Source organism: Manis javanica, chromosome 1 (genome assembly GCF_040802235.1).
Source record: "Manis javanica isolate MJ-LG chromosome 1, MJ_LKY, whole genome shotgun sequence".
Lineage (NCBI taxonomy): Eukaryota > Metazoa > Chordata > Mammalia > Pholidota > Manidae > Manis > Manis javanica.
Genome location: NC_133156.1, coordinates 151,874,966 through 151,889,819, shown reverse-complemented (window position 1 = coordinate 151,889,819; position 14,854 = coordinate 151,874,966). Strand labels below are relative to the sequence as shown.

The following is a 14,854-nucleotide window of genomic DNA, read 5'->3' as shown; positions in this document are numbered from 1 at the left end:
CCTGGCTACCTGCAGCAGGAAGAATTGCTGTGCCCCTGGAGGATGCTGCGTGTGACACAAGCCACCCTCCGGGCCCCTTCTGTCAGCCTGTGAAAAGGACCACCCCAGCTCTCAGCCTTGAGGACTGGCAGGCTGGGAGGAGGGGCCACGTGGCCCCTGGTGACGCAGAGAGGGCTGGTGAGGCTCTGAGAGGAGGAAAGCAGCAGTCAGGCAGGGGAACAAGGAAGGAGCCCTTGGAGGGAGGAGGAGAGGAGCAGACAGATGGGCGGAAGCGGGAGAAAGCGCATTCCTATTCCGGCAGCTGTGAGCAATGCCCTGGAGATGGGGCAGAGGCCTGGCTGGAGTCGTGCACACACGGGCACAGACGGACCCGCGCATGAACGCTGGGGCCACACGACTGCCATGGCCCCCATTCCATCCTGTGTAAATGGAGCTTAGCTCCAGGCCACTGTGTGAGGACCCTCTGGCAGGGCATATCTAGTATACAGTAAGTACGCGGTAGCTGTCTTTATTCCGGAGAATAAGCACCTTACTGGAGAGGCCGAGGAGTAAATACAAACTGTCACCCGAGATCTAGGAGGCTGAATTCTCTTATAAAGGCTATGGACACCCACCGAGCGATTTTAAGCAAGAGGATGACACTTTAGCAAATACCTCCGGGCACGGTAGGGAGGAAGAGTTGGTGTGGGGCAGCCTAAGGCTGGAAGCCCGCAGAAGGGTGTTGCTATCCCCTTGTGAGAGAGGTCGGTGGGCCTGGCGCCCCAAGTCGGGTTGCAGAACTAGGGCAGAATGACGAGATGTTCAGGGACACAACAGTCATGAGTAGGAGACAGGCTGCATGGAAGTGCTCGCAGCAAGCTCGGAGCAAGTCCAGTTTTGGGTCTCTGAGCTGGTACACAGGGAGGGTGACAGTAGTGTCCCCCAACCTACAAGAGATTGGAAGGGCCCTGGCTTACAGGGACAATAATGGCATGTGGCTTTAAGAGGTGCTGTGGGCACTAGCCCCACTGAGCCCCACTGGCTGATTCAGAAGAGCCTCCTTATGTGGGACCAACATCCCATGCGTGTGCCCCACCCGGCCATAGTACAAAGTGGCCCCTGTCTGTCCAGCCCACCTTACAGGCAAGGCGCAGACACGTGACCTAGGCCCCAGGAACACACTCCTGCATGTGACCTCCATTCAGAGGACAAAGACCTGAGAGGTCCCCTTTGGGGGATGGAGGTGGTGGTGTAAACGTGCAGCTCTTCATAGCAGCAGGGTGGACATCTGGCCTCATGCTGGGTGGCGTCCACGCTCCCCCGGGGCCTACTGGGTGGGCCGGGTCCTGCCCTGGGCATAGAGTTTCCAGGACTGACTCTGCCATTCCAAGGCTCCATCGGTGCCTAATCATCTCTCATGTATATTATTTTTGCTTTAATTAGTCAATGATGAGTTCTTTGTTTTTGTTTGCAACTCTGGCTTGTGGGACCCTGGTACAAAAAGAGCTCTTCAGTCATATTACCTGGTGCCGGCCTCCATCCTGACCGTTAGCTTCCAACCAGACATGCTGATAGCACAGCTTGAGTTCATCTGGTGGTATTTGCTGGGAGCCTCTCGGAAGGGATGCCAAGTGATGGGGTGAGCCCACACAGAGCTTCCTCACTGGCGTGCCAAGGCTGTGTGAGAAGCATGCCAAGATACTGATTTCCCTGGCCCTGAAGCACACAGGCAGGGCAAGTCCCAAGCCAGGGCCCCCTGATTACAGACACCTTGTCCAGTCACCCTAGTGTGCCACCCAAAAGGTTCTAAGTACACCATGACTAGAAAGCTGGGCAGCCTGCCCCTCACTGGGAGTGTGCATGCTAGCACCACACCCTTCCCATATCACACCTTTTTAGCAACTATCTCAATTCCAAGAAGAAAATGAGATCTGCCACTCATTTCCCCCTCTGTGGAATAGCAAGCAGAATGAAAAGAAATTGGCATGGCTAGGGGCATATCAGTCAGTGCATCTCAGTCGATCGCCATAGTAACCACATGGTGTGGAAAGCATTCTCTGCCATCGGTTCAGTTTTACATATGGGAAGAGGAAGATTCAGGATGGTTAAAGCTACTTCTCCAGCACATCCCAACCTGATGCCAGTCCCCGACAACTGCTGTCACAGCTGGGTTAAAGAATGGCTCCCACACATCATATCAGTAAATTAAATGTCACTGAGTTCCCACAGCATTTTCCACTTCATTCTGCATTTAAAGAGAGAAAAAACACTGTTGACAGTACAAGTAATGGATTGTTCACTGCAGTAATTGCCCATTTCAGCAGACCCCAACCCAGGCAGTTGAGAGGCATTTCATCAATGTTCTCATCTTCAGCCAGAGGCAGGCAGTTTGACAAAGGCTTAATTGCATTGGCCATAACATACAATATGATTGGTTCTACTTGATTAATGTAACTCCTTTTCCAAGGGCAGAACTCTCCCTGGAAAGTTCCAGCATCCACACATCCTCATAGCAGTGCTTTGCAGGTGCAAGAACCTTCTCCAGCCATTTATCTACCAGCAAAAAGCACTGAAAGCGAGCTAGATGCACATAAGGCACTCTGCTAGGGTCTGGAGATACAGAGAAGAATCACAGAGACCCCATTTCTACCCCCATTAGAAAGAAGGAAAAGAAAACAAATGCTCATAATAGAGTTTGGAAGGCGCGGTGGCAGAGGCATAAGGAGGCTATTAAGAAAGCACAGAGGAGAGAAACCTCATTCAGCTTGGGAAGGAAAGGGGAAGAGAGAAGTCTGTGGGAAGTTTTCAAGAGGAGATGCCGCTGCCTGGATTCTTACAGTACCAACAGGAGCCATCTGAGCAGAGTTCCACCAGAAGCACAAGCAGGGGCAAGGGCGTGGCAAGGAGAGAGGCTGTAGTCTTTGGGTGACTTTATCTGGATGTGATTGAATAAAGATACAGAAAGAAGGTCAAGGTGCTGTCAGCAGTTTCTCTGCAGGAGCCAGATTTATGTCTGTATCTTACAATGGGCAGAATATAGCATCAGCAGTGGAGCCAGGTGAGAATGGAGGCATGGATAGAGGACCAGGCTGGCAGAGGACAGGTGCCCTCAGAAGCTGACATGAGTCCAGGGTGGGGAACAAAGGCAGCAAGAGGACGAGTGTCTTGTGGTGAAGCTGAAAGGTAAGCAGAGGCGTTTCATGAAGGCTATTTAGACCACGTCCAGGAATTTCAGTGTTTATCCTAAAGGCAATGGACACATTAGAGGGTTTTTAATAATAGCTATAATCATATTTTTGTATCTAAAGGATAAAGCTAGACTTCTACTTATGCCCAAGACAAAGTGATGAGGACAGTCTTTACCCTCTCCATGGAAACAACTAAAAACACAAATATATAAAACAACACTGCATGAGGCACTGGCTATTAGTAGACGAGGGGCAGTGATCCATGAGAAATGGGAAACAAAGACACGAGCCCCAGCTTACTGGCTGCAGAGAAGTGCCAGGTGTGGCACCGGCAGGCTCCCAAGGTGACAATGTGCAGTTGAGAGTCTGGGCAACAGACAGCTAGAATTTGAAGGATGGAACACCAGAGCCTGAAAGAAAGAAAGCCCCAGAGCACACACTGTGTCCTCTGAGTGGCATCTGAGAACTAAACAGTTATGCAAGTGAAGAAACCATGTAAAACCAGGGGAACAATGAAAGAGGACCAGTGCCATCTGCCCTGCATACACAGAGCACTGGGAATCGTACCTGTTCCCACCAGCCAGACTGGGAAAAGCAGCAACACAGGGCATGGACTAATCTGCACAGAAGGGTCTTGCCTCAGTAGTGAGGAATGTTATCCCTGGACTGAGTGCTATTCTAGTCCCATCTAACCAATCTTAAACTCAAAAAGAGCAAACTGTTTCCTATTAATTTAACTGTCCTAGAACTAAACTCAATAATATTTATAGGAATACAAAAATATCCAGCTCTCAACAATAGAAAAGTAACAATGTCTGATATCAGCAAAAAAATTACAGGCATACAAAGAAGCAGAAAAATATGATCCATAATGATGAGATAATCACAACTGACCCAGAACTAACACAGATGTTAGAATTTGCAGACATTAAAACAGATATTATAATTGCATTCCAAATGCTCATAAAGTAGAAACATGGAAGACATTTAAAAGGCCCAAACGAATTCTAGAAATAAAAACTACAGTGTGGATACACTGGATGGAATTAATGGCAGACTAGATGTTGCTGAAGAAAACATTAGTGAACTTCAAGGTATAATAATAGAAACTATGAAAAATGAAATGGATATGAAGAGAATTTTTTTTTTAATGAGCACAGCATCAGTAAGCAATGGGGCAACTTCAAGCAAACCAATATACATGTAATTGGAGCCCTCAAGGTAAAGGAGAAAAAGGTTAGGCAGAAAAATTATTTGAAGAAATAATGGCCCAAACTGTCCTAAATTTTATGAAAACTATAAACTCACAAATCAATGACAGTTGATGGGAGAATATATTCATAAATGACAGATCCGATAAAGGGCTGACATCCAAAATATATAAAGAGCTCATGCACCTCAACAAAGAAAAAGTGAACAATCCAATTTAAAAATGGGCAGAGGAGCTGAACAGACAGTTCTCCAAAGAAGAAATTCAGATGGCCAACAGACACATGAAAAGATCTCCACATCACTTGTCATCAGACAAATGCAAATTAAAATCACAATAAGATATCACCTCACACCAGTAAGGATCACCACCATACAAAAGACAAACAACAACAAATGTTGGTGAGGTTGTGGAGAAAGGGGAACCCTCCTACACTGCTGGTGGGAATGTGAATTGGTTCAACCATTGTGGAAAGCAGTATGGAGGTTCCTCAAAAAGCTCAAAATAGAAATACCATTTGACCCAGGAATTCCACTTCTAGGAATTTACCCAAAGACTGCAGCAGCGCAGTTTGAAAAAGACAGATGCACCCCCATGTTTATCGCAGCATTATTTACAATAGCCAAGAAATGGAAGCAACCTAAGTGTCCATCAATAGATGAATGGATAAAGAAGATGTGGTACATATACACAATGGAATATTATTCAGCCATAAGAAGAAAACAAATCCTATCATTTGCAACAACATGGATGGAGCTAGAGGGTATTATGCTCAGTGAAATAAGCCAGGTGGAGAAAGACAAGTACCAAATGATTTCACTCATATGTGGAGTATAGGAACAAAGAAAAACTGAAGGAACAAAACAGCAGCAGAATCACAGACCCCAAGAATGGACTAACGGTTTCCAAAGGGAAAGGGACTGGGCAGGAGGGGTGGGAAGGGAGGGATAGGGGCAGGGAAAAAGAAAGGGGGCCTTACCATTAGCATGTATAATGTTGGGGGGGCATAGGGAGGGATGTGCAACACAGAGAAGACAAGTAGTGATTCTACAACATCTTACTATGCTGATGAACAGTGAGTGTAATGGGGTTTGTGAGGGGGGACCTGGTGAAGAGGGGAATCTAGTAACCATAATGCTCTTCATGTAATTGTAGATTAATGATAATATAATGAATTAAAAAATAATAATAATAATAAAAATAAATCCTAAGAACTGCAAAAAAACAATCAATGACAGTTGGTATCCCTGAACTGCAAGAAACAAGGGGAAAACTACACCTAATTATACAGATTTTGTATAAAACTTTGTATCAAAATCTTTGATATAATCTTAAAAGCAACAAGAGGAAAAAAGATACATTAAAGTAGGAGAAAAATAAGGATTAAAGTAGATTTCTTGTCAGGAACACTTTAGATGAGAAGACAGTGGCATAACTGAAAGAAACAAATCTATCCAGTTAGGATGCTAGACTCAGCAAAAATGTCCTTCAAAAATGGAAGTAAAGAATCATTCACACATTGGAAAGCTAAAAGATTTCATCACCAATGGGCCCACACTATGAAAAGTGTTTTAAAGTTCTTTTTGGTAGATGGAAAATGGTATCAGTTGAAAACATGGATCTATACAAAGAAATGAGTGCTAGAAATGTAATTGCATAGGTAAATATATGTTTTTTCTTATTATTTAAATACCTTTAAACTGTAACTGTTTGAACAAAAATAAAAACAATGCAGATGGGATTTAAGACCTAACTAAAAGTAAAATATGTAACACAAACACATAAAGGTTGGGAGCGGAGAAATGGAAGTACCAGATGCTATTAAAAGTTATGGCCTCACTTGATAGACAATGATACATTAAAGATGTGAGCAACCACTAAACATCAAAATGAAGAGGTACTACAAATAAGCTACCAGATTATAAGGAATCACAAAAACTTCCAGTCCATCTAAAAGGAGTCATAAGGACAAGGGAAGAGGAACACAGACCACACACGAGGTCAAACAGAACAAATGTCATGAAATGTAGGCTTGAACCTACTTGTATAAATAATCACATTAAGTATAAATGTGACTCTAAATAACTTGAAATAGAATGCAGAGATTGTCAGGTAGTATTTAAAACAGGAAGAAAAGAAAACAAGAGCCAACATATGCTGTGAAAAGGAAACATTTTAATTCTTAAATACAAACACACAAATAAGTTAAAAACGAAAGAATGGAACAAGATATACACTTGATTCTCATTATTCACAGTAGCTCTGTTCTATAATGTTTCTATGAACACTGAATTAGTGAATACTGAACTATTGCTCCCAACTGAAATATATGCATGTATCTCACATAGATTAAAATCTTAAATACTAAAAATAACTCATTCTGGTAGCTTTTTTATTTTACCAAAGAGAAAATGGGGTTCAGAAATGTTAAGTGACCATGCCCCTAATAGACGGCAGTCAGACCCATCCAGCTGGCCCAGAGCTGGGGTTTCTTGCCCTGCCTGGCCCCTCCCATCTCCATCCCTGGGCATCTCTGTATGAGCCAAAACTAGAGAGAGCATCACCCAGTTGCACCTCATTGGGGAACATGTGTGGCAGTGACTCAGATTCTTTACTGAGAATTTGAGAATGTCTGAGAATGACTGCAAAAACACCACAGGCTTTGATTTGGGGGTTATAAATCAATTTTAGCTTGTAAGTGAATTTGCATATCCATCTCTGAATAATGAGGGTCAGCTGTACCATGCCAATACTAATCAAAAGAAATCTGGGGTGGTTATATTAATGTCAGACAGAGTAGACTTTAAAACAAATAATATTATTACTAACAAAGGTAATTTCATAATGTTAAAGGGGGGATCAGTTCATTGAGAGAACTAAATGCATCAAATAGCAGAGCTTCAAAATATGTAAGAAGTTACTGATAGAGCTGCAAAGCAGAATAGACAAATCCACAATTATAGTCAAAAGAGCTTTTCAAAACTCTCATAGTTGTTAGAACAGTAGACAGAATATTGTAAGAATATAGAATATTAGAACACTATGACCAACCTAACTGACATGGAGAACTCAATCCAACCACCACAAAGCACACATTCAGGTGCACACAGAACACACTTACCAGAGCAGACCTTGTTCTGGGCCGTAACTTTTAAGTCTCAATAAATTTAAAAGGATTCAGGTCACGCCAACTCCATTCCCTGACCACATAGAGTTAGAACACAAGATATCTCCAAATATTTGTAAACTAAATGGCGCACTTCAAAATAACCTGTGCATCAAAGAAATCAGAAGTGTTACTAGGAAGCGTTGTGAACTGCATGAAATGAGCACAGCATGTCAGGCTTCCTGGGATGCCAGTAAAGCAGTGCTTAAGAGGAAATTTATGGCACTAAATGCCTCCATTAGAAAATAAAGTCTCAAATCAATCACTGCAGTTTCAGTTTAAGAAATTTAAGAATTTAACCAGCATGTGGAGCAGAGATGGAAACTACTGTGGAGCAAATGCAGATCACACAGAGCAGGGAATGCCAAGTGAGAAAGAGCCAGCATAGGCTGAGGGGAGAGATTGGGAGATTTTGAGGACATTTCAGGTGTAAGAAGCCCAGGAAAAGGAGGTACTAGCTATGAGAAGACAAGAATAGCAGGAGGTCGATTGCATCAGTGGGACCCATTTACCTCTGTTGGTAAGTCACAGGTGGGAAGCTAACAGAGCTATAAGGTCGGGAGGCTGGGGAAGGACTCCACCCGGGGACCTGCCACGAGGCCAGAGGGCTGGGCCACATGTGGAGGAGTTGTAGAGAGGGGGCCTGAAGCTGTGGGGGACCCGTTTCCCTTTCCTCCATGAAGTGGGAAGGGACAAAGCTGACAGAGACATAGGTCATGCATCTATTTGGCTCGTTACAGAGCACCTGCTGGGGGCCAGGAACATTCCTGGGCACTGGGACAGAGCAGTGAATGGACGAGGGCTCTCGGCGCTCAGGGCCCCAGACTACTGCAGTACGCCAAAGGGTTAAGGAGTGGAGGGGATCCTGAGGCGGGAACAACAGTGCTTCTCAAGCAGCCTGCCTCTGTGGGGTGGGTTGTTGAGCAAGTAGGATCACTAGTGGGATAGCCGTCTGGGTCAGCACAGGGTCAGGTGAAATTAAGGCACATCCTACTGGCCATCAGTGGGGTCCCAACGTCTGCTCCAGTGTCATGAGCCGTGCTTCTCCTCACGGGCACTCTTTCTCCCCCAGCAGTTCGGTTCTGTGCAGTCTGTGAAGATGTTTCAGATGAGGTTCTCTTTCCTCAAAGACTCATTCATTCATTCAAAAACTTTATTAAGCCCCTTCTGCATGCCAGGCACCATTCCTGCTGTTTGGGCCAGTGCCCCTCCCTCGTGGAGCTTGCACTGTAGTGGGGGACAGATGGTGGACACTCAGTGCGTAACAAAGGGCATATTCTGTGGGTCCTCAAAAGGAGATAATGCCTGGGAGAAAGAAACATTATAAGAGGGCAAGAGGGGCCAAGACTGGAGAAGGCAGGTCGTGCTGTGGCTGGTGGTTAGGACAGGAGTCTGAGAGGTGGTGTCCAAGCTTTCTGGGGGAGGGCAATCTGTTCACTCACATGCTGACACCAAGCGTCCGCAGTGAGAGCCAGCATGCGTGCGTGATGGGCAGCCAGGGGCTAAGGTGGCCGAGGGGAAGAGGAAGGGGAGAGATTGGGAAAGATGGCGGAGAGATTGCATGGCGGCAGGAAGACCTGGGGTACCATCCCTCCTCGGTGTCTGTTAGCAAGGCCGCTTGGCAGGCTCGTGAGGGCTCACCAGCCCTAGCCCTCCACAGGCGGCAGGAGCCAGAGCAGTCCCTACAGACTGTGTTTTCAGATGCCCTCCCTTCCCGTTGCAGGGCCAGCGGGCTGGGGTGAAGGAGAGTTCAGGCAGCCGGGAGGGGCAGATAAAAGGCCCCAGGAGCACAGTCTCTGTGGCGGGCTCCCTCGGGATGATTAAGGGACCCAAGCGACTTCCTTGGTCTGCATAACTGCCTGACCTGGTCTTCGGAAATGGCAGAGACATGTTGAGTGAATATCCAAACCCATCCCAACCCCAAGTAGTTTCTTAAACCCATAAATCAGCCTTTATATATTTCACCTCCTACAGAGGCCAGGCCCTGAGCGCTGGAGAGCCCGCAATCGTACAATTAGATCTCACCAGCTCTGCCTGGGCAGCTGTCGGAGGAGCAGCCAGCTGCAGGTGGTGGGGCTCGAGCTCCTTCACACACCCGGGACGTGCATCAGGACTGATGAGCACCCTGAGCATCCACGCATATCGGAGGCTTAGAATGTTGTTTTATTGCACCAATTTTTTTTTTTTTGAAGCATGAATGCCATGAATTCTGGTGGTAGAAAGTAACAGCAGAAGAAAGTCACTTTCCTCTGGCATAACAATGCAAAACCAGCTGAGTGTGGGCTGCATGACATTAGATGGGACGCTCGTCTGACGGCTGCCTGCTGCCCCCGCCCATGGCTCTCTCTCCCTTTGGGTGAAACCAGCACAGGCTATGACCACTGTTTCTCTGGTGTGTCTCATGCTCTCCTCTTTGTTGGTAATAAGGAGGCAATTCTTCACACAAGCTATAGAGGATTAATTTTAAAGTGGTGCTGTGTAGAGAGGAAACTTTTCAAATGGCAGATTTTTGCAAATTTTATGCATTTAGACTGCAATGTCTTTAGGGGCGTTTTTGCGGTAGCGGGGGGATTTCCTAGTGGGGAGGCCCTAGTTCTGTAAACTCAGGAACTCCTGTGGCTTCGATGTGCAGGCACATGGCAGGCTCTGGGCTTCACCTCAGGGCCCAGCTGCTTTCCCACTCAATCGCCACCAGCAGAGTAGTCCCGCATGCCCAGCTGGGTCAAGTGCTGAGGGTGAGAGAGGAAGTCTGCCCCAGATTGGGGCCAACCTGTCCAGTGGCACTGTGGGCAGGACCGCCTTCACGCAGCGGGTCTCACAATTCGGGGCATCTTGAGGCTTCTTCAGCATCTTTTAGAGGCTTTGCTTCTATGAACATTCTAACAAGGATGTTTTTGAAAATCTCCTGAGGTGTTAGTTCATCACGGCCGAGAAGAATAGTTCAAAGACTTTACAGAGATCTGGGAACACGCTGTGCCCATGGTGGCCTTGGGACACACCATCCAGCTCCTCCCTGGGAAGGGAGGAGGCAGGGGGGTGCCTTTTCAGGGTTGCTCACCCCTGAAGTGGGGCCAGGCCTGGAGACAGAAGGCTGTGGGCACTGGGAGGGGAAGCCAGGGAGAGTCCTGTCGTGCACTACAGGTTGCAAACTGACCTCTCAACCCCACTCTCTGACCCGTGCTCCAGCTGCCCACGCCTCAGCTCAGGCTCAGGATCGACCGACAGCCACAGTGTCGCCCCTGCGCACCCAGAACTCCCCATCCCGCCTGCACACCACCAGCCTCAGGCCCCACTCAGTGGTGTCCCCACAGCACGTCCACCAGCCCCCGGTGCACCTGGCCACCGGGACGCTGTGCCCCCGGCCAGCCATCCTGCTCACGTCAGCAGCATCAGCCATCACACCTCCCAACATCAGCGCCGCCAGCCTCAGTGGGGAGGCCGGAGGGGGGCCCGTCAGCAGCTTGTCTACATCCAGCCCCACCAGCACGGGATGCAAGCCAGATGAGAGGAAAAATGAAAAGGTAAGTGGCCCATCCTGGGCAAGCCCATTGTCACCCTGTGGACCAGACACCAATGACACTCAGCACAATTGAGACCTGAAAGCAGGCACTGTCCTGCCCTTGGTGTACCAGCTCAGGGCCACTGTGCTGCTGTGGCCAGTTGGGCCCTGGGGGCTGGACCCTCAGCAAGGGACTATCTTTGTATTGGCTTTGCTGTACGAATAGTATTTGCACTTCCTCTTGGCCATACCACATTCTGTAGATCTTTTAAAACTTTTCTAGCCACGATTTGGATGAAACACTCCACACTTAAGTTGGGGTATTCAAGGCAAGGACAGCCTCTCCTGTTCCTTGGGGACAATATCAAAGCTGTTAACTGCTCAGTCCTCTGCCCAGTCCCCTGGAGGCACACCCACCTGCCTGCCACCCTGCGCACTGACTCCTCGGGGCCCCTGGACCGTGCTCAGGCCTGGTCACCACCTGTCTCCTCTGGTCCATGCTCCCTGGTGTGGACGAGGCCCCAGTCATGGCCACTACTCCTGCCAGCAAAGCTCAAGAGTCCTTGAGACCAACTGGGAGCCCTGGCTGAAGTGAAATGCTGCCTTGCTTTGTGTCCATGTCTGTTTGAAATTCACTCAGGCCTCAGGCTGCTCCCTTGCACCTTACAGCCTGGCTAGCAGATGCAGCTGGGTCTCACCAGGAGACAGAGGGGGGTGCCCCACCTTCATTCTTGGCACCCTCCCTGGAAGACTAGATTCCTCAAGCTTCTGAGCTGCTGAGAGAAAAACAGGGAATACACTTAGAAAGGGAAAGGTCATAACCATTCTGTAAACATTTCTGGTTCTTTACCAAAAACTGTCCTCTGTCCAGTTTGCAAAACAGGTAGGGCTGGCTTCCACGTGGCTCATTAGTGAATGCAGTCAGGCTTGTGAGAGTGATGCATTGAGAGTGATAATTGTTCCGTATCTTAGCCTCCTAAGTGTGCAGCTAATGAAAACCAGCCCTGGTCTGCTCCCAGCATCTCCAGCCCATTGGCATTGGCATGCATTTTGCCTTCACGCAAGGTTTACTCTCTGCTCACAGTTCCTACATCTGCATGGAACAGGGGGTCCATGGCACACCCAAAGCGTCCCTTCCAATGAAGGACTCCTGGGAGGAAGGCTGCTTCCAGAAGGGAAGCAGCAGATATGTCAGCGTAGCTCTGACAGCTCCCCAGGTGGGCGTGGCAGCAGAAAGGCCCAGGCCAACACCAGCTTGCGCTGAGCTAAGCTCAGGGCTCACAGCACGGGGGTGTTCATGCTGTGACCCTGGGCAGGCAGTCAGGTGGACTTCATAGGGTGAGTGAGCGCGTGTCCAGCCCCAGGGGGCAAGTCCAGCGTCCTTCCAAATGCTCTGTGTGGTTTTCAGTCCTCACCTCTCAGACAAAGAGAAAAAGAAGCACTGGTCTGAAACACCACCTGTTAATATTTTTCCCTTCTGTATTTTCACTTGAAATTTTTCTAACTTATAGTAAGGTGCAAAACATCTGCACTGCCATTTCTAGCAGAAGAGCCAAGATGGTGGCTGCCCAAGTGCCTGCAGTGCGGCCCGAGCCAGCACTGCGCCCCGGCGGGGAGCCTTGGCTGCCATCTCCCCAGGCCCGCCGGGACCACAGCCAGGCAGATTCCACAGGGAACACACAGCCCAGCCTTCAAATCCATTTCTGGGTAACACCATCCTTGAAGCAAGCATGTCTAAGTATGGTGAAAGGATTCCTCACAGAAACTGGCAGTGTTGTCCAGGTGGTTCTGTTACTGAATTTTCCCCAGGAAAAGCCCCACTGTCCACAGAGACCCAAACCCCAGTGCCTGGGTGTTCTCCTAGTGTGAGCTCACCGAAACTCCATCCAGGCACTTCCTGCACATGCACAAGAGACAAGACCACAGCTGATGGGGCTCCCAGGCTCCTGCGGCAGGGGCAGGAGTAACTCTGCTAAGAGCATAGGGATTTATACCCTGACGTTCTGGGAGTGGAGAATGAAGAGGCCTCAAACCAGCTCATGTGCGTCAGTCACCCTGGTGGACACCCTAGAAGGCTGGCACTCTGCTGGCTAAGCCTCAGGACCAGGCCTCAGCTCTGCTCAGGCCATGCACATTGGTGGGGAGCCTTCCTATAGATGGGTCCTGAGCCAGGATTCCTCTTCTTGAGTGTTCAACCCTCAGCCTGCTCTCCCAGATGCTCTTCCTGCCCACCTCCTCATGCTACTGGCTCCCTACAAGGGCTCCCCACCAGCACCCAGCAGCTCTAGCCTCCTGGAGGGCTGCTGCTTCCACCAGTGGTGCACAATTCCACAGTGCCCCCGGTGCTGACCACAGCAAGCACTGGGGATGCCCCCTAGGCACCCTGCAGAGGGAGGACTGAGGACCACCTGGGGAAGAGCTGGTTCTGATCTCAGCACTCCAGGTGGCATTAGGGGCTGCTCTTCAGTGCCTGGGTTCCCTGGGGCTGACCAGGGGTCTGTTCTGTTTGGGGACTGATCTGCCTGGGGTGGCCCTGGGTGCAGGCAGGCCTCCCCTTCCAAGGAGATCTGGGAAGGACACTTACCTTGAAGCTGCCAGTCTGCAGCACATCTCCGGGGCAGCTATCGAGTGCAGGATAGCCCAGGCTGCATGGGCCCCATCCCGGTCTCCCAGGCTGGAACGGTCAGAGCAGCCAGGGCACATGGAGGATCCTGGGGCATGCAGAAGACCCGGGGCATGGAACCTATGGAGGCCACTATCTTTACAAGGGGTGGCAGGTAGGCACCCCATGGCTTTCCCTTCCCAGGGCTTGGGTCTAGAGCTTCTGAGGGAAGGGACTGAATACAAGTTTTGGAGGCATCTTTGTAGCACCCACAAATCACAGAGTAGAAACAAAGTCTTGGAACACTTTTAAGAAGATAATCTGTAGGATTAAAGTTAACTCTTTTGCAAAAAAGCATTTTAAAAATAAATTTTGTGCTTAAAACAATCACCAAACACCACCTGTTAGTGGCTGTTTCTTATTTCTGATCCCCATGAACACATCAGCCCCAAATGATATGTACCAGCTGTCCCTCGGGGCTACTCCAGGGCCAAGTCATCAGAAAGGGGACTCTGTGCCCTTGGGCTGAGCCACAGGCAGCTGGTGGTGAGCGCAGGAAGGAAGAAGCTCCTGCAGCCGTGAGCCTCTGGTCCTATAGCCTTCCCCTGCCACCCAGCCAGATGTCCATCCCTCCCTCCCTGGCCTGTGTGCTGCAGTGAGTAGGTGCTGGGTCCTGGGGGCCTTATAGGGAGAAGGGACAGCCTGGCCTGGAGGAGCATGGAGTCTAGGATGGTGATATAGACTGGGAAACAGGCAAAAACTGTGACAGTGTGGTGGCCTGAGGACAGGGAGCAGAGGGCGGCTGGTCACCTGGGGGCAGGGAGCAGAGGGCATCTGGTCAGCCTGGGGGCAGGGAGCCTCCTGGGGGAGCTTCTGCCCACAGGTGGGGTGCCCACCAGATGAGGGACCACCCCAAGCAAAGGCCAGAGGGCCGTCCTGGGCTGAGGCACCACAGACAGGTGGCAGTAGGTAGCAGCTCCCACAGGGCAGCTCCATGCACTGGTTGGCTTGGAGTCATCTAGCGCTGGACAGGCAGTGAGCTGGAGGCCTGGCCTCCCCCTCCAGCAGGGGTGCCCCATGCCAACCTACCCTCTCCCCTCCCCTCCCAGTGAGGCGCAACTGCACTGACCTCCTCCCTCCCCTTCAACTAGCACACCCCCATCCCTGAGAGCTCTGCTGCCATCTTGCCTGCCCAACGCCCTCCTTGGCA

General features: G+C 49.4%; 1 protein-coding gene across 3 annotated transcripts in view; it reads left to right on the top strand.

Moving 5' to 3' along the window:
* SH3RF3 (SH3 domain containing ring finger 3) overlaps positions 1-14,854 on the top strand; it is a 371,490-nt gene that overhangs the window by 289,160 nt on the left and 67,476 nt on the right. For all 3 annotated transcript variants that reach the window (XM_037015534.2, XM_037015529.2, XM_037015533.2), the window contains exon 8: positions 10,730-11,064. In XM_037015534.2, coding sequence (XP_036871429.2) covers positions 10,730-11,064 — 335 coding nt within the window. The remainder of the gene's footprint in view (positions 1-10,729; positions 11,065-14,854) is intronic.